Below are 21,756 nucleotides of genomic sequence, written 5' to 3' on the forward strand. Positions count from 1 at the left end.
ACGCAAAGGCAGGAATAGAAGGAATAAAACAACATCACGACCATCTCAGAGTGTGGAAACTTGCTTCTAGCATCCCCCCATACTTCTTCGGGTGAGACTTTGGTCTATGCTCCACAGGCTGATGCTAAAAGGGCCAGCAATGCAAGAATTTGTTTGGCTAATTAACGCTAAACCTAGTTTAGGCCCCATCAAGCCAACAACTAGTTTGAATCTTTTATGCAACCCCGCAATCATTATATTACTTGGACTAGATCACAACATCCTTGAATGAGCTTGTCACCATTATCTCCATCAATTGCCCTGGGGTTCCCCACGATGTGCATTGTCACCACTTCAACTTATTGGTGTCCACAAGTCATAGGAAAAACCCAACTTGGTTTCAACAAAAATTGGGTTTGACTTCTAAGTTGAAATAGTTACAAAGGTGATACCCTAATCCATGTGCCTCCATCCTCTCAACCCAAAAATATGAAAACCCATTAGTTTATCTCTATATTCGAAAATAGGTAATATTTGTATTAATTAATACATGTATTGAGAAATATATTGATTTTTTAATTCATATTCTAAATTAATTTTCATTTAATTTACCATTGTTATTTTCTATTAAAAATAAATATCTAATTAAATTAGTAAATGTGTTATATGTATATTAGTTTGTTGGGTTTAATTATGTTATGTTTTGGAGGGTTTTCGGGCATGTTTTTTGGTTAAATTTACCCAAATCTAAATTTAAGTTATAAATTGGACACCATTTGAGTGTCACAAAAGTTTTCAAAGAAGTAAATCCATTTGTAAATTAAAAAAAAAAAATTCACCAATTTTTTTTTATGGAATTTCAAATAAAATTTCAAAATATAAGTCCGTCTATGGTAGCTCAAGTGACAATGGCGTGGAATGAAGTCTCACCAAACTGGACATCTTGGGTCCGAATCTTGTACTACCCTACCTAATAGTGGAGTGAATAAAGGACATGTAAACTTGGAAATTGGAGAGTTCTACCAAACCTACAAGAAAAATTCAAAATATAAAATAACTAGATAATTGTGTTAAAACAACAAAGTACTTTGTCTGTGTAATCACGATATTTATGGATAAAAAAATCGAATATTTAGCCTATAAAACAATGAGTTATTTGAATTTTTAGTTCATTTGTTATTTGTTGTGAATTTGCAAATATTTTGAAGAATTTCCCATAAAGAAATAAAATATAAAATAATTAAAAAATTCCGTTAAAACAACAAAGTAGTTTGTCCGTGCAAATATGAACTTTATGGATAAATAAATCGAATATCTAGCCTATAAAACAACCACTTGTTTGAACTTAGGGTTTCACCAAAAAATAAATAATTTAAATACAAAAAAATTAGGGTTTCACGAAAAAATATTTTAGATAATTTAAAAAAAAATTCAAAATAGAGAAGAATTAGAAAATTCCATTACAACAGCAAAGTACTTTGTCCATGTAAATATGAAATTTGTGGTTACATAAATCAAATATTTAGCCTATAAAACAACAAATTATTTGAACTTAATTTCATTTGTTGTTTGCTCTATGTTTGTGAACATTTTGAGCTTTGTACCATTAGGTCACATGGGATTGTGATATTTCTCATTTCAAGCAAGAGGTTAGCACTATAGAGCCCATTAACATGTACCAAAGACCAGGTACAAGCATGGTTGAAGCAGAAAATACATTGGTGGGTGTAAGCCAGAGAAGCAATTTGATGTTATTATTTGAGAAGCAATTAACAAAGGCGGATGGAAATCAACAATAGTGTAGGCTCATGCTTCCTAAGTTATCCATGGAGAAATATATCATATCACACTTCAGAAATGAGCAGAAAGTAATTATGAGGAGTGAATCAAGGTTGGAGCTGTGCATACATAACAGTAAGGATGGAGTGGATCACGCTTTCATCTTCAGGTGGAGAAGGAAGGGTGAAACTTATGCACTCTCCAATGGTTGGATCAATTTTTTGAGGTGGAGACAACTGCGATATAATGACGTTGTCAAATTTTTGTGGGATGAGTTCCATGGCTGATTCTATATCACAAGAAAGCACCACTCAGATATAGTGAATATGTCTTCAAATTTGTGAATTCTCTTTACTAATTTTTGTCTGTGGATAACAATGTTGTCATGTTTTAAATACATTTTTTGGATGTTTTTTTATATTTTTGTGTTCTAGTATTCACCTTCTCTCTCTTCCAGATCTAGTACTAGTTGACCACCTGCAACTTTTGTGGCACCCGATGCTGATCATGTCATTGCTTGTACTTAGCATTGGCTCTATCCAATATGTCATGGATTTGCTAGTAGATGTGTTGAATGTGCTCAATGAAGTTTTTATCCCTGTTAGCTTCAGCTTGGATAAGAGCCAAATCTGCCTGAGTAGCTACAAATGGTATGGCCACATCAATGGTACATAGTGGTTAGAATCCCAATCCTACCTAAAAGGGGCCATGGCTAGTTGAACTATGGAGAGATTTGTTGTAGTTGTGTTGGACATAAGGGAGGCTTTCATTCCATGTGTATGGATTCTTCGAGTTGTACATGCATAGAATATGTATCATCATCCTCTTGAAAACCTCTGTTTGGCCATCGGTTTGGGGGTTGAAAGCCATGGACTAAGTGATCTTGGTACCCAACGTCGACTAAAGAGTCAACAAAAATGTGCTTAGGAACCTGCTGTCTTGATACGAGATAATGGACTGTGGGATCCCAAAGTCTACCCACACTTGCTCAAAGAAGAGCTTAGCAGTGGCTTCTTTTATCATACTCTTGTTGCAGGCCGCTATAATAGTCATCTTAGAGAATTTTTCGATGACCATGAAAACACAGTCATTTCCACGCTTAGTAGAAGGAAGGCTCGACATGTAACCGATGGAGATAAATTCCCAAGGTCAACTAGGAGTAGGCAAAGGAGTATATAGGTCTTGCTTCTTGATGGTCGGTATGGAAATGTCATAGGCAGTGCAAGATCTAATTTACTTCCCAACATCTCGTCGAGGATTTGACCAATATAAAAACTTCTGCAGCACTACCACTACCTTCTCTACCCCAAAATGTACAATGAACTGATTGTAGTGTGCCTCCCAAACCATCTTGATACATGCTATTGAAAAAACATAAAGGTGTCCCAACTGACATAATAGTGCACCCTAAAGGTGAAAATTTGGAATTTTCTTGCCTGCCAGGAGTGTCTGGTATGTGTTACGAATTTTGGATCACTCTTGTAAAGATGCAGCCACCCCGTAGTCTCGTGCCCACAACGGTTGAGCACATTGGTCAGCGCCATGACTAATGGTCGGCTGAGGAAGTATGAAACATTTTTGGTGCTACCCTTCTTGTACTTAACGTTCAAATGGAACTGTTGCAAGTATGTGGACCATTTTTTATGTCAATCAGTTTACAGCTTCCCCTATAACTACATGAATTGCAAGGGTTGGCAGTCTGTGTAGATGATCGTTTCCTTCCCCAGAATATAATGCTTCCCTTTTCAACAGACCTACACAAGCGAATACATCTCTTCATCACTGGTGGGATACTTTCAAACTAGATTTGAAAGCGTCTCACTAAGATATGCCACTCGATGCTCTTGCTAAGTAAGAACTGGACCAATCGCATGGTCAGAGGCATCTACCTTGATATCAAATGGTTGTTGTAGGTCTGGTAATGAGAAATAGTGCAAGGAAGAGTTGATGCTTCAACTCAAAAAATGCCCTTTTTTGGGATTCAAACCAAAATAATTTTTCTTTCGCTCCTCCCTTGGTGACTTGACTCAAAGGCCAAGTGATATGAGAGGACCGCAACACAAACTTGCAATAGATGTTCCCAAGACATAGAAACCTGAGGAGCTCTATTAGAGTGGTTGGGGTTGGCCAATCCCGAGTGACCTGTATCTTGGTTGGGTCCACATGCACACCCTCCTAATCAATGGTGTACCCCAGATATTGAATCTGGGTCATGCCAAAATTGCATTTCTCGAAATTGGCAAACACCTTGTGTTGTTGTAGGGTTTGGAGGACCTCTCGAATATGGTGAAGGTGCTCTTCTCAACTCTGGTTGAAGATCAAAATTTCATCGAAATACACCACTGAATGAGTTGGTGAAGTGTCCTAAGATGTCGTCCATCATCCTCATGAAGGTTGTAGGGGCATTCATCAACCCAAAAGGCATGAAAAAGCATTCGAAAAAGCCCTCCTTGGATTTGAAGGTAGTCTTCCACACATTGGAGGGTTCGATCGGTACCTGGAGATAACTGAAATTTAAGTACATCTTGCTAAAATACTTTCCCCCAATGAGCTAGTCTAGAAGGTCATCAATCTACGAGATTGGATACCTATTCCAAATAGTGATCTTGTTTAGTGCCTGATAGTCAATACAAAGTCTCCAGGTCCCATCCTTCTTCTGTACCAACACAATTGGGCTCCCACACGATGATGAACTTGGCATGATGTGCCCTTTTTGTAACAACTCCTGAATCTGCCTCTTGATTTCATCATTCAATAGAACAGAGCATTGATAGATCGGTCCATTAGGTAGTGACGCGCCTGGGGTCAAATCGATGGAGTTCTTGACTTGACAATGTTGAGGTACCCTTGTGGGTGAGGTGAAGATGTCCCTGTACTCCTCCACAACCTTGTCCATTTACTGCTCTTGTGTAGAGGAGCCTTGTTTGGAGCTCTCATCCACAATCTTCTTCTTGCCGTGAGGGCGAATAATAAGGAAAAAACAAATTCCTGATCTGTGAAATGATCTTACTGCATTTCTTCGAAGTGATCATAGAAATTGTAGTAGGCCATGCTACCATCAGTATCATGTACAACTTATTTCCTAAAGTAATAATAACAGTGTGAGGCCTAGACGCATACAGAACATTCCTCTTGCACAAGTATGGGTGGCCTAATAATACATCAAAAAATTCAATAGGAGAAACATCAGATAGTACCTCATCTGTGAAGGGCTTGATGTTGTAGGGAAGCCGACACTATTTGTTGATGTGGAGATCTTGCCCTTGGTGAATCCACTCGATGCGTATAGTTTTTGGTGTGGTGTGGTCACGACAATGAACTTTAGCTAAGAACCCTTCACCACATCTATGAGTGGAAGAGCTACTCGCCCTCCTCCGAATGTTCAGCTCATCCTTTTGGATCTTCATCATGACAACGATGGCTAGGATCTGCATCAATAATATGATTCCCTTTGTCATTTACCTTGCTGGTTTCTGGCTTAGAGTCAGAGCATGCATCTGATTTGGAAGCCTCCATCTCGGTCCCCAATGACTGCCTGGTTTGACACTCACTTGTCTTGTGAGTGGGCCTCTTATGGAACTCACACCATTTCCCTATATCCTTCTTTATCCTTGCGGTGTTGTTATTTTCTTGTAGCTTCAGTGGGTTGTCCTAGGTCACCCCACCTTGGCTTTGTCCTTTGTTCTATGGTTTGGGAGCGCCTTTCCTTTACTTCAAATTCATAGATACAAAGTCTCTCTTCTTATATTTAAATTTCTGCTCGATCTTAACAACATATCGATAGGCGGTTCCAAGTGAGGAGATGCCTAGGAGCTCTATCTCATCCTGGATCTACTTATGCAGATAGTCATGGTACTTGAGTACCAAATTTTTCTTAGAATCCTTGATACCCAGATTCATGCGAAGGGTATGGAAAAAATTTCTAAACTTTGACACATCTTGGTCCCTTCCCTGCCACAGCATGGTCCACTTTATGTATTGATCTTCATATCTCCCGATAGGGTGATATTATTTCCTGATGGCATGTTGGAAAGAATTCCAAGTGGGTACAATTGAAAATAGTGAGGATTCCCTCTCGTCCTTTTTTTCACAGTAAGTTTCCCACTAATCCTTCACATGTGGGGCGACTTTGAGGAGTGCAAATGTAATCTTTTCCAGATTGGAAAAGTCATGAATTGAAAATTTTCCTTCCAACAAATTTAACAATCTATCTATGTTGTCTGCATCTATCTTCCCTTGAAATATGTGAATGTCAAATTTAACTTGTACCTTAAAAGGAGTGGTGCCTCAAGAATAGTTGCTGGATGAAGAGATGTTGCTTGTGTCTAGCCTCTAAAGGATCTAGGCAAAGTTACCCATCATCACATTCCTTTGTTGCTGGAGGGCTTCCTTGAGAAATATTTTAAAGGGATCTCCCGCCCCCGGCCTTTATTTCCTTCCGCCATGGGAGGCTGTCGGGGTTTGTGAGGATGGTCTTGCAAAGGTTCAACCAGTTCGAGCACTAACTCCTTATACCTTGACGTCATTAGGGACATGTAAAGAAAAATAGAGAAAGAGCAAACCCCCATCATACTATTGATCCAAACTTATGTACAAATGCAACAAAATATAGATATACACATAAACACAGAGGTACAAAAAAAAAAAAATTCATTTCATTAATATCAAAGAATTGAAATATGTTTACTTACAGAAATGGAAATAAACTAGCTCGAACGATGGTAGCTTATCTATGAGAAGCGATGTGGAAGATACATGCCATTGAACTATGTTACAATGAGGCTCTAAGGCCTATTTATTATTGAGAAACAAAGGAAAACCCTAAAGATCCAAAAAGTTAAAGGAGATGAAGTGCCAAAACCATGGGCCCCATTGGGGTAAATTGGTACATCAACTTCCAGAAGTTGTAACTTTTGTATACGATATTTGTTTGACGCCCACAATACCTCGTTAGAAATATATATATGAGGACTATAAATTTCAATTGCACAGGGAATTTAGATGCTCTTGTTTTCTCATTTTTCAAAAAAACATCATTTAAGGCCTCAAAACCGCTCCACAAGTTCAGGACCCAAAAAACCACCAAAAATAGTAAATTGTGGTACAATTAAGAAAAATGAAAAATTGAAAGAAACAATGGTGGCGGTCCAAGTGGAATAGGAAGGTGGCCACCAATAAGCACCTAGATCAAGGGGGTATCCCCAATATCTAAAAGGAAGGGAAGCTTGTTAAAAACCTAGGATACAATTAACATTCCTTTGAATGACTACATGAACATTAAAAAATAAGATATGGGCTTTAGATTTATTGAAAATTACTTTGCATGCTAACATAAAGGTATTTAGTGTTTCTTTGAAGGCTTTAGCTTCGCCATAGATGGGGTCCTCAATAGGAGGGTTACATCCCCAAATCAAAGGTCGGACAGAGGGTCCATGTTAGAAGCAAGAGAGAGGCCTTGAATGGAGATATTAGAAACTTCCCATTTGATAAAATGACCCAACCCTTTATAAATAAAGACATACATCAAGGGAGACACAAGGTCCCCTTTTATGAATTCCTTCAGAAGGATTGAAGGGCTTAGATGGATATCCATTAACCAAGATGTAATAGAAGGGAGAAGAAATTAAAGAATCCATGATCTCCACTCCTTATGGAAAGGCTTGAATAATTTCAAAAAGAAAATCAGACATCAAATAATCATAAACCTTACAAATATTTAACTTCATTAGCATCCTAGAGCATTTATACATTTTTAAAGAGTGAATAAATTCGTGGGAATGGATACATCCATCTAGGATTTCTCTGTAACTTTGTGCTTAATAGTTATCATGTATTGGGAGAAGGTTATGATTTAAACAAAAATATGACGAGGGTTGCACATGATTGAGAGTCCTATTCCTCAAGTCCGTCTAATTTCTAATACCTTTGACCCTTTCCAAACATTAGCTACTATTCTACCCATGGGATAGGAGTCAGATTTCATTTCTTGAAAAAAATAAAGACATTTGGCTTTTCAAAATCCTTTGTTTCACGGGAAATTAAGAGATTTATATTTTATTTTGTGATCTTTGTCAACCAATTATTGCATGTGGGGAGGAGTGATTTTCTTGAAGGCCTTGGATATATCTTGAATCGATGAGGAAAGAAATTTCTTGAGTTCAAATTCTATTTATTTGATTGACATCCCTTCTTCTTTTCTTTCCCCCCTTTCTTAACTTGTATACGAGGGTTGGTTCTAATACCAAGGCTACCTGTGGATGCTTGAGAGGCCACTTCTAAGAGGAATTTTATTTTTCCTTTAACTATCTCTTATTGAAGTTGATTGAGATGGTCTTCTATGATATGTTTGTTATAGACAATTTTGTGCCTTACAGCAACAAGCATGAATTGTCAATAATCCAGGGGATCCAAAGTTCCCTAAACTTGATGTTCCTACCCCTAGAGGAACAAGGTCAGCAAACCAACAGCTCTCAGATCAGTTCTCCACCTGAAAACACTCAAAAACAAGCAATCCTGAAATCAAAGCAGGTGCTCCACTAGGCTTCTGCGCTGAAACTCAACTCCTCCATGGTGTACCTGCGTTGCAAAGCAGGTAGGACAAAGGCCACCTGCATTGAGCGAGATTGGACAAGTGGCACACTGAGTCATTGCTCCAAAAATGACACTTGGATCAGGGATTTCGCCTTGTGATGAGTCAGAGACTCTGTTTCTCCAAGTGGAAGCAAAGTTCTCCAAGTGGACTCAAGAACTGAAGATCAACTGAAGAGAGAGAGGACACAAGGCAGCTTCACATCAGTTGCAAGCTGACTCATCCCTTCTCAATTCATCTATATATTGAGCTCTCTCCTATGAGCTCAGGAGGCTGAATTTTGTGCAAAGTAATGATATGCTGTTGGTTTCATTATAGAGCTATTGGGTGATTTCTTGAGGGAGGTGAAGAGGAGAAATTCTTTCTGCTGGGAGGTGTTGCTGGATTAGGACCTTCAATGGTTGTAACACTTTCAGAACCTTTACTTCTTCATTAATAAAAGCTATTGAGGTTCTTCTATATGCTCTTGTTTCAATGATGTATTGTGATGATTGTATATTTGATTTACACTAATCTCTGAATCATTTATGATTGCATGTTTCTTGTAGTTTCCTTCTTTGCTATTTTGCAGGATCTCATTGTCGCTGGGCCAGCAATAGAGCAAGGAGCTGGGAGTAAGCAGCCATAGAGGAGAGTTTGGATTCGACATTAAGCGCAGGGCAACGGTTACTGCATTTATCCACTCTCTTTTGCTTTCATAAAGAAGTAAACCTTAAGTAGTTTTCTTTACAGTTGTTGCTGAGGTACTATCACCCTTAGAGTGGGATAGGGTCATCCGAGTCGGATACTTTTCCCTACAACAAACTGGCGACTCTACTGGGGATCGTATCCGTTTGATTGTGTTTGTAGTATTTTTCTATTCATTTCCTGAACAAAAGAGTACCAAATCAAAAATCTTTTGACTATATCAAAAGCGAAGTAGAGGACAGCTACTCTAGCTCATTTCTGAGCAAGTTCATGATTTTAAGAGCTGATCTACAAGGATCCTTGTAAGCTCTTAGTGATATCTTTTCACCTTCCTTATCATCCCTTTGAGTGTGCTTGACTGATTGCTTTTGATTTGAGCAAAAACTATGCATTTTTGAGAAAATTATGACCCGGAAACTATGAAAACGCAACTTTCGTTTTCCAAAGCAGGTAGTACACAGGCTACCTGCTTTGCAACGCAGGTCCCGAAGGGGCTACCTGCGCTGAGAGGCAGACTGGCTGTGCAGCACCTGCGTTGGCCCAATTTTCCCTAGTGCTGTTGGGGTTTCCTCATTTTCTCTTGCCTGTTTTCACTATAGATTTGGCTGCCAGTTACCAGTCTTGCACCTGTTCTGAAACCAACATTACTTGCCATCATTCTGCCTCTGTTATATAACGAAATTGTACTTGTTCTTTTGTATTTCTTACTCATTTACAATTTCCCATAACGAAGAGTAAACTAGTCTTGCTTTTGGCCTCTTAGATCTGAACCTGTGTTAGGCATTTTGCTGGTCTAAAGAGTTAGCTTGTTTGTTGTCCATAGCTGATTAGTCATTTTACTTTCATCATTATGGTTTGATTTCATGCATTTCCAGTGATTAAGCAAGTAAATCTTAAGGTGTCTTTTGATTTTGGACAAGCTTTTTTGTTTTCACTTTAAATCGAAATCAAAGTTATATAACAACTTTCTTTTTGTAACCCATCTACATTAAGAAAGGGAAAAGAAAATACATGCATTGTGCATATTGCATTTGACTGTTTGCTTGACGATTTAGGAAAAATTTGCATTTAGTGTGTGCTCTATGATCTGTGTGAAAAGATTTTCCTTTCTTTTCCCTCAGTAGTTAAGGTTTTCAAAGTTGAAAGATTGAAAAGTTTGCTTCTCATCTTAGACTGCATTCAGGAATTTGTTACATACATCTCGTGGTGATCCTTAAAGGCAAACTGCTAAGCAAGATCAACATTAAAATAAATCCAATTTACATAACAACGCTTTGTAACATAACGCAAACACATAGAGGTCTAGGTAGAGACGTGTTCCGGCGTCGTTAAACATAGTGACTGTCGATCTCTACGAAGGTGGGTGATTCCTCCTGAGATTCGGTGGCACTAATACGGACTTGTGCTCCCACGTACCGTCGCGTATATATTGGGAGACCCCTATAGGCAATTATCCTTTATCCATAGGAAGCCGTGTCGGCCGCCCTACTGATCGCGATGCAGTGAACACAGCATTCACGAAGATCGACCACCCGTACCGTAAAACGTATTTTGTGGTTTCGCGAAAAGTTTGGCACACCCTCTGCCTAGAACTCCAGAGAAGTTTCTTTTGGCCTTTTTCAAACTCTATAACTGAAAAAGTCCATCCGAGCATTTGTCACTTCGGGCTCGTTAAAACATCGAAGGCGACTAGAGTCATCTTTAGCTTTTTCTCGACTCTTAAAACATGAAAAAGCAAGTTTGTGTCTAAAAGCGTCGTTAATAAAATTTATTTTAAACGGAACATAATCACCTGTTATTCCCACATTGATCTTTCAGTTGAAAAGTATGGAGCCCACCAACCAAGGAAGTAACCTTGGCGGAAGTCCCAATCCCTTCTCCTCTTGGGGAGATGTTGGTGCGCCTCATATGGCCACATTGTCACTTCCAGGATTGACAATTGGCCTACCTGTATGGCTCTTTTCAACCAATGTAGTTCAGATCGCCACTAATCCTGAGCAGTCGAATCAACAGTCAGAGAAGTCTAGAGCTACTCACCAGCCTTCCACTTCTTATAATTCTCCCTCTGATCCTTCATCTTCACAAGGTAGAGCCGGCAAAAGTCAGCCTCCCATGGAGAAGAAGGAAAAGAAGAAAAGAGAAAAGAAGCAGAAGGGGCCTATGGCGAAGGCGACTGGGGGCAAGCAAAAGACAGCTGACAAAAATCCACACAATGGACCGACCGGGCCTAAATCGCCATGTGTCATTTGCAAAGGGGCCCACTTCCATCGTGATTGTCCTTGTATTCCCCGGATACTAAGGGACTGGTCCCCAAGGTTGCACAATCCGGTAGCATCAACCTCTGGTAGTCATGTTGATTGCAGTCCGTCAACTAGCGAGAGTGAAGGACGAAGAGGGAGACCAAGATCACCCTGTATGTTGTGTGAAGGCGATCATGCCATCCACCGATGTCCATTCTTAGATGAGGCAAAGAGAGTTTTGGAAGATCGTCCGGTTTCACCGTTACGATTTCCTCCTGGATACCAAAAACTCGCGCCTAATCCCTCGATAGTTGAAAATCCAGCTGACCCGCTCAAGTGGTCGGCTGAAGTGTCGGTCATTGAGAATGAACCTACTGAATCCAGACCAGACGAAAGTCTAAAGGTCGAAACGGCAGTTGACCTGGTTCTTCCTTCAGAGGTTTCATCCTCCAATGACTCCGTCATTGAAGACCCATCTTCAAATGACACCCTCACTGAAGAGGATAAGGATGACACCGTCCATATTCTTTTCATCAACACAGACTCTGATGAGCATCAGGGCAATGCGCCCATTCCTTTATCGCAGGAAGGAACATCGTCAGGGTCGTATCCGGCCGTATATTCGGTCCCACCACCAAGCAACCTAGTTGTATCCTTTGATTGGAACCAACTAGGCAGACCCCGGTTACCAGCCAGTATCCCATTCAGAATCATAGTCCAAATCTACAGAATGGTGATGGCTGGAACTATCATTGATGAAGGGGCATCTGTGAGTATCCTTTCCTCTATTGCTTGGAAAGCACTAGGTTGCCCGGCGCTTTTACCTGAGATGAGAAATCTATCAGGTTTTGATAAAGGAACCAGTCACCCGTTAGGGATTCTCCCCAATGTTCCAATTACATTGAAAGGGAAGACAGTTCATATGAACATCATGGTCGTCCAGGGACCCTTGGTTTATAATTTACTCCTTGGACGAGACTATATATATTGCATGGAGGCAATAGTGTCCTCGCTCTTTAGAGTCATGTGTTTTCCACATGAAGGAAGAATGGTCAAGCTCGTAGACCAACTTTCATTTCCAGGATCACGCATTGCAAATAGTCAAATACCATCCCTTAACGGTTTATTCACTCAAGGAATGCCTCCCCCCCCCGGTTCTACTTCCTGATGAATGCGAGTAATTCAGAAAGAAAGAACTGGGACCCAGGGGGCATGCACCCTGGCCTGCCTTGGGCAGAGAAAACCTTGGGTATAAAGTTAATTTCCGCAAAAGAATGGACTAGTCCGTACCCCGTCCGAAAAAGGAAGAGAGGGTTGTTCTAGGATAAAATTCTTTTGTCAAAGTTATGTGAGCGAAAAGATCGACTCCCTTTGTCTAAAAAAGTAGGCTCTCGTAAGGAGGAGATCCATTTGTGGCGGCAAGTAGCCACCATCTTTGAATGTCAAGCCTCACCCATTAAAACATATTTTTTGAAGGATAAGTAGGGGCAGTCTTCAAAGAAAGAGATGAAATTGCTGCAACAAGTAGTCACCATCCTTAGCAACCTAATGATAGACATCGCCGAAAAGAGAGTTTAGTTTGCGGCAACAAACAAAACCATTTTTCGGATAATAAGTAAGAGGACAGAATCTCGAAATTATACTTTATACCTGGGGGCATGCGAACCTTTTGGAGTGCAAGCACAGGACGACTATTTATTTTTTAAATTTTTAGGTCCTCCCTTTAAACCTGTAGGTCTAACCCGTTAAACTCGTAGGATTAGCCATTTCCAGCTTGCATAAAGAAAGGATGTGAGGCAAAAGTTAAAACCTGCCGAATTGGAGTAATTAGTGAGGTATCGCTCCTTAAATAAGATTACCTCACCTGAGGCATTCCTTGTATTAAGACTGGTATAATCGAGCAAGGTTTGAACGCATTCAAGCTCGTTAAAAAATGAACTGCCCCTTAAAGTTTAGGGGGCATATGCCTCGTCTGCATTATTATGCTGGGGGCATCCATAATCGAGCAGTTTTTGTATAGAGTTCATGCTCGTTAAAAAATAAACATAAGTTGTGAGCAATCTTTCCCTAGCAGTTCAAGCTCACCCAGAAAAAATGAACCGGTAAATAACCTTGAGAAATGTAACCTTTGACAGCCATATTAAAGCCCTTGGTCGTGTTTATATGTCGTCACCTCCATCCGTTCATTTGGCCAATCGTTCATCTCCATATGTTTGTTTACCCTTTTTGAGGAACAGCTGCGAAGAGTGATTTCACTTAGCCATCCTTGTGACACTGTCGTGATTGGAAAATTCCAACCTGTACCTGGAATCTACTGCTATCCCTGTTTATCACTCGTTCCTCAAAAGACGAGTCTTCTTTGAGCTCTTTTCACTGACTCGTAAAATATGAAAAGTTTGCCGAGTTTTGGCCTTCCAGCTCGTTAAAAGGACCGGAAGAGCTATCCCTCCTCTAGATTTTAATCTTTTTGGACCTGAGGGATTATTGCACAAAAAGATCGAGCGCTTGTTTTGTTCGGCTCGTTAAAGAAATCGAAAATTCATCCCATTTGTATTGTTTTATACTTTTTCGGACTTAAGGGATTAGATGACGAAAAAGGAATTTTGGAGTTAACTTTCCGTACCTTTTCAGACTCTCTAAAAATGAAAAGGACCGAGTTTTCCTTGTCGTTAGACTCGTTAAAATGATTAAATAGCGACAAACTTGTCTTTAGACGAGAACGAGTTTCCCTATCGCTAGGCTCGTTAAAACATAGCGATGGGCTTGCCCGAAGGGCAGGTTATAGAACAAGCATATGTTATCCTCCTCAAGCTTGACAAAAATAAAGAGGTACTGGTCAGCAATGACTGGGGAAAAATTGGGAGAACCTCACAGCATTAATGGTAGCAAGTCGCTCTTGAACATGACACTTTGTCCTCCGTATCACATCGGGTTGGGTTGTTTCATTCACCGGTCTCATAACCATGGTCCTCGCCACACCATCCACAATTGGGGTAATGCTATCAATCCATCACATCAGTGTCGTTATATGTTCAAGAGATGTTGTTCTGCAAAGAGTCAACCGTGTCCCATCCATTGCCATACATTGTCCTTCATCCATTTCATGATCGCCACCCTGAATTATACATCACAGTTTGTTTTCACTTCATCACAATCACTAGCTCCGTTCCGTGTCACTGATGTGGGATTCATTAAGGCCCTCCTTTGACGGATCGCTCCTTGTCGACATCAGCTCATTATCCAAGAAGTTGATCTAGGAACACCCCCTTCAGTACTTTGAAGCTTGCATGCCTCAATGGCAAGTTTCTCACTTCCGGCGACAGGTATACATCAATGACCTTCGACCAGAAGATTTTGCATGGTGGTCGACGCCAAGTCCTTTATTCCCACCATGTGAATTGTACTGTCGTACCTTGAGGGTCATCATCCTTATCGGTGATTCCTCTCGCGCTTGTTAATGGTTTACATCATTGACCGGTAATCAAGCGATGTCTTTCCATGTTCGACTTCAAGAAATTCTCACATGGATCGACTTGTACATCGAGTGAAGATCAGAAGAGATTGAAGACCCCGGATCTAGTTTCATCCATCCGGGCTGCGATATATATTCAGGACATAAATACATTTGATATGTACATCATTACAGCAGATGATCATCCTTCTCAAAAGGATGATAATTTCAGCAGAAAATTATCAGTCTACAATCAAACGATTGTCTGTTCTATGTACCAAAATGTATTTATAAAGCTGAGCATGGGAATGCCCGCCTCAGCTAGATCATGAAAATGTATGAAAAATAATGTATTGTATTGTATCTTATTACAGGACACTTCTCAGCAGATTGAATGAACTTCGGATCCTCTCAATAAAGCATTTCACCCGATAAACGACCTCATACTTTAGGGGGCATCTGTTATAGACAATTTTGTGCCTTACAGCAACAAGCATGAATTGTAAATAATCCAGGGGATCCAAAGTTCCCTAAACATGATGTTCCTACCCCTAGAGGAACAAGGTCAGCAAACCAACAGCTCTCAGATCAGTTCTCCACCTGAAAACACTCAAAAACAAGCAATCCTGAAATCAAAGCAGGTGCTCCACTAGGCTTCTGTGCTGAAACTCAACTCCTCCATGGTGTACCTGCGTTGCAAAGCAGGTAGGACAAAGGCCACCTGCGTTGAGTGAGATTGGACAAGTGGCACACTGAGTCATTGCTCCAAAAATGACACTTGGATCAGGGATTTCTCCTTGTGATGAGTCAGAGGCTATGTTTCTCCAAGTGGAAGCAAAGTTCTCCAAGTGGACTCAAGAACTGAAGATCAACTGAAGAGAGAGAGGACACAAGGCAGTTTCACATCAGTTGCAAGCTGACTCATCCCTTCTCAATTCATCTATATATTGAGCTCTCTCCTATGAGCTCAGGAGGCTGAATTTTGTGCAAAGTAATGATATGCTGTTGGTTTCATTATAGAGCTATTGGGTGATTGCTTGAGGGAGGTGAAGAGGAGAAATTCTTTCTGCTGGGAGGTGTTGCTGGATTAGGACCTTCAATGGTTGTAACACTCTCAGAACCTTTACTTCTTCATTAATAAAATCTATTGAGGTTCTTCTATATGCTCTTGTTTCAATGATGTATTGTGATGATTGTATATTTGATTTACACTAATCTCTGAATCAGTTATGATTGCATGTTGCTTGTAGTTTCCTTCTTTTCTATTTTGCAGGATCTCATTGTAGCTGGGCCAGCAATAGAGCAAGGAGCTGGGAGTAAGCAGCCATAGAGGAGAGTTTGGATTCGACATTAAGCGCAAGGCAACGGTTAGTGCATTTATCCACTCTCTTTTGCTTTCATAAAGAAGTAAACCTTAAGTAGTTTTCTTTACAGTTGTTGCTGAGGTACTATCACCCTTAGAGTGGGATAGGGTCATCCGAGTCGGATACTTTTCCCTACAACAATGTTGGAGTTGGATCTCTCTTTTCTCCTATACCAAAGCTTTGATGTATAATATAGTGTTATCCAAGGTGAACATCTGATCTTCTCTTTTCATTGTGAGGTTAATAGGAACTAACACATCCACCATTCTCATCTCTCCCTCCTCTTCAGAATGGGATTGCCTTAATTTGGATCATTTTTTCATTTCCTTTGATTTTTTTGTTTCCTTGTGAGTTTCTTGTAGATTCTTAAACTAGTTGTCTTAAGAATATTCACTTGGCATCACTTCCCCTCTTAGTTTAGAAAGGGCTGCAATTCTATTGTTAGATATCTTTGTGTCTTGCTTGTGTTAGTTGTTTTTCTTTCGATTGGTCATGGCATTTTTACCAGAAGAATAAGATGTTTTCATAGTTAGTGGTTTGAACCTAGTGCATTCTCCCTATCCTTTGCATAGTGAAACTTGACTATAAAGAAATCCTTTAACCTTCGACCTAGATGTTATCCATTGAAAAAGAGTCTTCTTAGAAGGATACAGACCTAGAAACTTGCCTATAAGTGAATGGTGTCTCATGTATTGGATATTCTCTCCCACTTTAATCAAGGTTACTTCGTACTTGGGGTTTTTGTGAGTCTTAGCTAGGAATCTATTTGTTAGGCTCCTTGGGTTGGATGGTTTGGGTGGGGCCTCAACTTCAATGATTACCATGCTAGTTTGAATCTTTTGTGTAACCCCACAATAATTATATTACTTGGACTAGGTAAGGCTCCCATCGCGACATCCTTGAATGATCTTGTCACCATATCATCCACCAATTGCCCTAGGGTTCCCCACCATGTGCATTGTCACCACTTCAACTTATTAGTGTCCACAAGTCATAGGAAAAACCCAACTTGGTTTCAACTAAAATTTGGTTTGACTTCTAAGTTGAAATAGTTGCAAAGGCAATACCGTAATCCACATGTCACCATCCTCTCAACCCAAATATATGAAAACCCATTAGTTTATATCTATATTTCAAAATATATAATTTTTGTATTAATTAATACATGTATTTAGAAATATATTGATTTTTTAATATATATTTTAAATTAAATTTCATTTAATTTACCATTGTTATTTTTTAATAAAAATAAATATCTAATTAAATTAGTAAATGTGTCATATGTATATTAGTTTGTTGGGTTTAATTAGGTTATGTTTTGGAGGGTTTTGAGGCATATTTTTTTGGGACTACCCTAATCCACGTGCCTCCATCCTCTCAACATAAAAATATGAAAACCCAGTAGTTTATCTCTATATTTGAAAATATATAATCTTTGTATTAATTAATAGATGTATTTAGAAATATATTGATTTTTTAATATATATTTTAAATTAATTTTCATTTAATTTACCATTGTTATTTTCTAGTAAAAATGAATATGTAATTAAATCAGTGGTGTATATATATATATATATATCTATATATATATATATATATATATATATATATATATATATATATATATATATTAGTTTGTTGGGTTTAATTGTTAGAATTGAGGCTTCTGTGATTCATATCAAGTTTAAGAGAAATTCTTCTGTGTAAATCACAAGATAAATCATTTGTCAAGGCGTTTCTAACCAACAAGTGTGGTTCATCGTGAGGACAAGTTGAAGACACAGATCGAGCTTACCATGTTAAATAGTGTGAGCACAGACTCTGAAGGCTATCTTGACTAATGGCTAATTTTGACTTTAGGACAAGAGTCAAGATTTAATGGAAATTAGTTAGATTATGTGAATATATAACCATATAAAATAATTTAAAAAATGTTAAAGGTTAGTTAAAAAGTTATTAAAAATTATAATTTGTTATTTGAATGGGACTTCAAGTATAAATTATACTTGTGTGTGTGTGTGTGTGTGTGTATATATATATATATATATATATATATATATATAAAGAAAGATATACAAAGGTTAGTTAGAAAATTATTGGAATAATAAAATTGAAATATACATAAAAATAATAATATATAAAGTTTAAACTTTATATATTATTATTTTTATGTATATTTCAATTTTATTATTCCAATAATTTTCTAACTAATTCCCCTCTATATATATATATATACACACACACGTATAATTTATACTTTGATTCCCATTTAAATAACAAATTATAATTTTTAATAACTTCCTAATTAACCTTTAACATTTTCTAAGTTATTTTATATTGTTATATATTCACATAATTTAACTAATTTCCATTAAATCTTGAGTGTGGTCCTAAAGTCAAAATTAGCGGTTAGTTAGGATAGCCTCTGCTCACACTATTTAACATGCTAAGCTGGATCTGTTTCTTCAACTTGTCCTGACTATGAACTTGTTGGTTCAAAACACGTTGACAAATGATTTATCCTGTGATTTACAGGGAAGAATTTCTCTTAAACTTGTTGGGTTTAATTATATTTTTTGGTTAAATTTATCCAAATCTAAAATCAAGTTATAAAACGGCCAACATTTGAGTGTCACAAAAGTTTTCAATGAAGTAAATCCATTTCTACATTTTAAAAAATTAATTTAAATAACAAAATATTAAAATTTCACCAAAAAATATTTTAAGGAATTTCAAATAAAAATTCAAAATATAATTCCGTGTGGGGTAGCTCAAATAAAAATTCAAAATATAATTCCGTGTGGGGTAGCTCAAGTGGGGATGAGTGGAATGAAGTCTCACCCAACCGGAGATATTGGGTCTGAATTTTGTGCTACCCTATACCCAACCGAAGATCTTGGATCCGAATCTTGTGCTACCCTACCCCATAGCGATGTAAATAATGGACATGTAAACTTGAAAATCGAAAAATCTTACCAAACTTCAATAAAAAAAAATTCAAAATATAAAATAATTAAACAATTTTGTTAAAAAGAAAGTACTTTGTCCCTGTAATCATGAGCTTTATGGATAAATTAATCGAATATTTAACCTATAAAACAACGAATTATTTGAATTTTTAATTCATTCGTTATTTGATGTGAATTTGCGAATATTTTGAAAGATTTCACATAAAAATTTTAAATATAAAATAATTAGATAATTCGGTTAAAACAGCAAAGTACTTTGTCCGTGCAAATATGAACTTTATGGATAAATAAATCGAATATCTAGCCTATAAAACAACGACTTGTTTGAACTTTTAGTTCATTCATTGTTTGCGCTGAGTTTGCGAATATTTTGAAGTCTGTACCATTCGGTGACCTGGGATTGCGATATTTCTTGCGATATTTCTTGTTTCAAGCAAGAACTTAGCGCTATGGAGAACAATAATATGCCCCAAACACAAGATACAAGCATGGTTGACGCGGCAAATACATTGGTGGGTATAAGCATGATTGAAGCGGCAAATACATTGGTGGATATAAGCCAGAGTAGCGATTTTATGTTATTATTTGAGAAGCAATTAACAGAGTCGGATGTCAATCAACAACAGTGTAGGCTTGTGCTTCCCAAGTTATCCGTGGAGAGATTCAGAAACGAGCAGAAAGTAATGCTGAGGCGTGAATCAAGGTTGGAGCTGCGCATACATAACATTGAGGATGGAGTGGATCACACTTTCATCTTCACGTGGAGAAGGAAGGGTGACCTTTTTGCACTCACCAGTGGCTGGACCGATTATTTGAGGCGGAGACAACTTCGATACAATGATGTTGTCAGATTTTGGTGGGACCAGAGCCATGGCCGATTCTGTATCACTACCAGGCACCAGGCACCACGTAGATATTGTGAATCGGTCTTTAAATTCGTGAATTCTCTTTACTGATTTTTGTCTGTGGATAACAATGTTGTGGTGTTGAAAATACATTTTTTAGATGGGTTGTTATTTTTTTGGATGGTTTGTTATATTTTTGGGTTCCAGTATTCACTTTCTCTCTGTTCCAGATCTGGTGCTAGTTGACTGGTTCCATTGGATTTGAGTCTACTTTTGGAATGTCTACTTTTGGAAGGGTTTCTTGCTTCATTTTGGCTTTTTATCGTTCACTTCTGCTCTGAACTACTCTGCTATTTAGTAAGCTGTTTATTAATTTATCTTTATCTAGAAGTCTATGGATTCTTATTAACTTCCCGGTTTTAGAAGCTTATATTATAGTTTTTTCATATAATTTAACGAAACACTATTGTTTTTATTAGTTTGTTATATTTTATTGTCTTATTGGTGTGTTATCTCTCACCATGATTTAGTAAAGTGTGTATTAATTTATCTTTATTTAAAAATATATGGATTCTTATTAACTTAGTTTGCCATTTTAGTCCTTTATATTATAGTTTTTTTAATTTTCTTTTAATTTAATGAGACACGTCAAACTATTGTTTTTATTAGTGTGTTGTATTCTATTGTTTTATTGCTGTATTATCTCTCACCACATTATTTTGCTTCTTATTCTATATTTAAAGCGACACCAATTTAAATTTCATTTTACAGATTAATTTGCTTCTTATTCTATATTTAGAGTTAAATTGAATTTATACTTAATAACATGTTTTTAGTGATTGCTCTATGCGAAGAGCATGTCATCAATTTTGTTTCTTTTTTGATTGATATATCATGCTCCCTGCGTGGAGATATAATCAGCAACAGTGAACTCGACAGGCACACCGCCTGCATTTGAATATGCCACGGCATCTGCAAAATGTAATTTTCTTAAACACTAATGGAAATTACGACTTTTTCGCAGGGAAAAAAAAAACATGTTTTTAGTGTTTTTCTCTAAATTTTATTTTACAGATTAATTTCCTTCTTATTTTATATTTACAGTTAGATTGAATTTATATTAAATAACATGTGTTTAGTGTTTTCCTCTCCATAAACCGAGTCACAACTATGAGATTTGAATTTTGGGTCATGCTCCTCTAGATATAGAAGACACTCTTCTTGTATACATGAATAATTTTTATGTCTATGTAAAGGAACTACCATCCACCATAACACATGGGTACCCAACCATTACAATTATTGCTCTAGTAGGATGTCCATTAGGTGCATGGGTCATTCAATTTCTCAATGAACACCTCTTAAACATGCAAATAACTCCATGAATGATTGCAAGATATAACAAGTGTAACAAATCTATCCACTCTTTGTTAATACCTATCCCTTTCATAAAAATAACTTGTATAAAGTGTTCTAGTTCCACAATATTAACATGAGTCCACAAACCAACATATTATCCACTCATAAAGCGTTCAACATTGACATAACCCACTTGTCCATGAGTTAGCAACTCCTCATACGGGTCCAACAATTCTCTCCTTTAGGGAATTTTTAAACCCATATTCCATGCGGACATGCATTTGATAGCATCATGCTTAAGAAGGATAGGATGGTTAGTTTAGGATATGCACCCAAGCACAAGAATGCAGATCAAAATTTCCTATTTAATTTGAGCTTACTTATTCATCATAGACATTGAACTTTATAGCTCAAGCACAACATAAAGGGAGCCACTTGGTTATTGTCTTGGACACACTAGGAAATCCTCTATTTAACATAGACACACCAATAAA

At 37.8% G+C, this 21,756-nt stretch overlaps 1 protein-coding gene across 1 annotated transcript; it reads left to right on the top strand.

Annotated features, from left to right (window-relative positions):
* The first annotated feature begins 19,507 nt into the window (after positions 1 to 19,507).
* On the top strand, positions 19,508 to 20,014 carry LOC149169470 (B3 domain-containing protein At2g36080-like). The gene has a single exon (XM_089425208.1). It carries the CDS (start codon positions 19,508 to 19,510, stop codon positions 20,012 to 20,014), a length of 507 nt encoding a protein of 168 aa, XP_089281334.1.
* Positions 20,015 to 21,756: the final 1,742 nt, after the last annotated feature.

This window comes from Pinus tabuliformis, chromosome 4_2, assembly GCF_031772625.1.
Source record: "Pinus tabuliformis cultivar Carrire ecotype Pingquan chromosome 4_2, CPIR1, whole genome shotgun sequence".
Lineage (NCBI taxonomy): Eukaryota > Viridiplantae > Streptophyta > Pinopsida > Pinales > Pinaceae > Pinus > Pinus tabuliformis.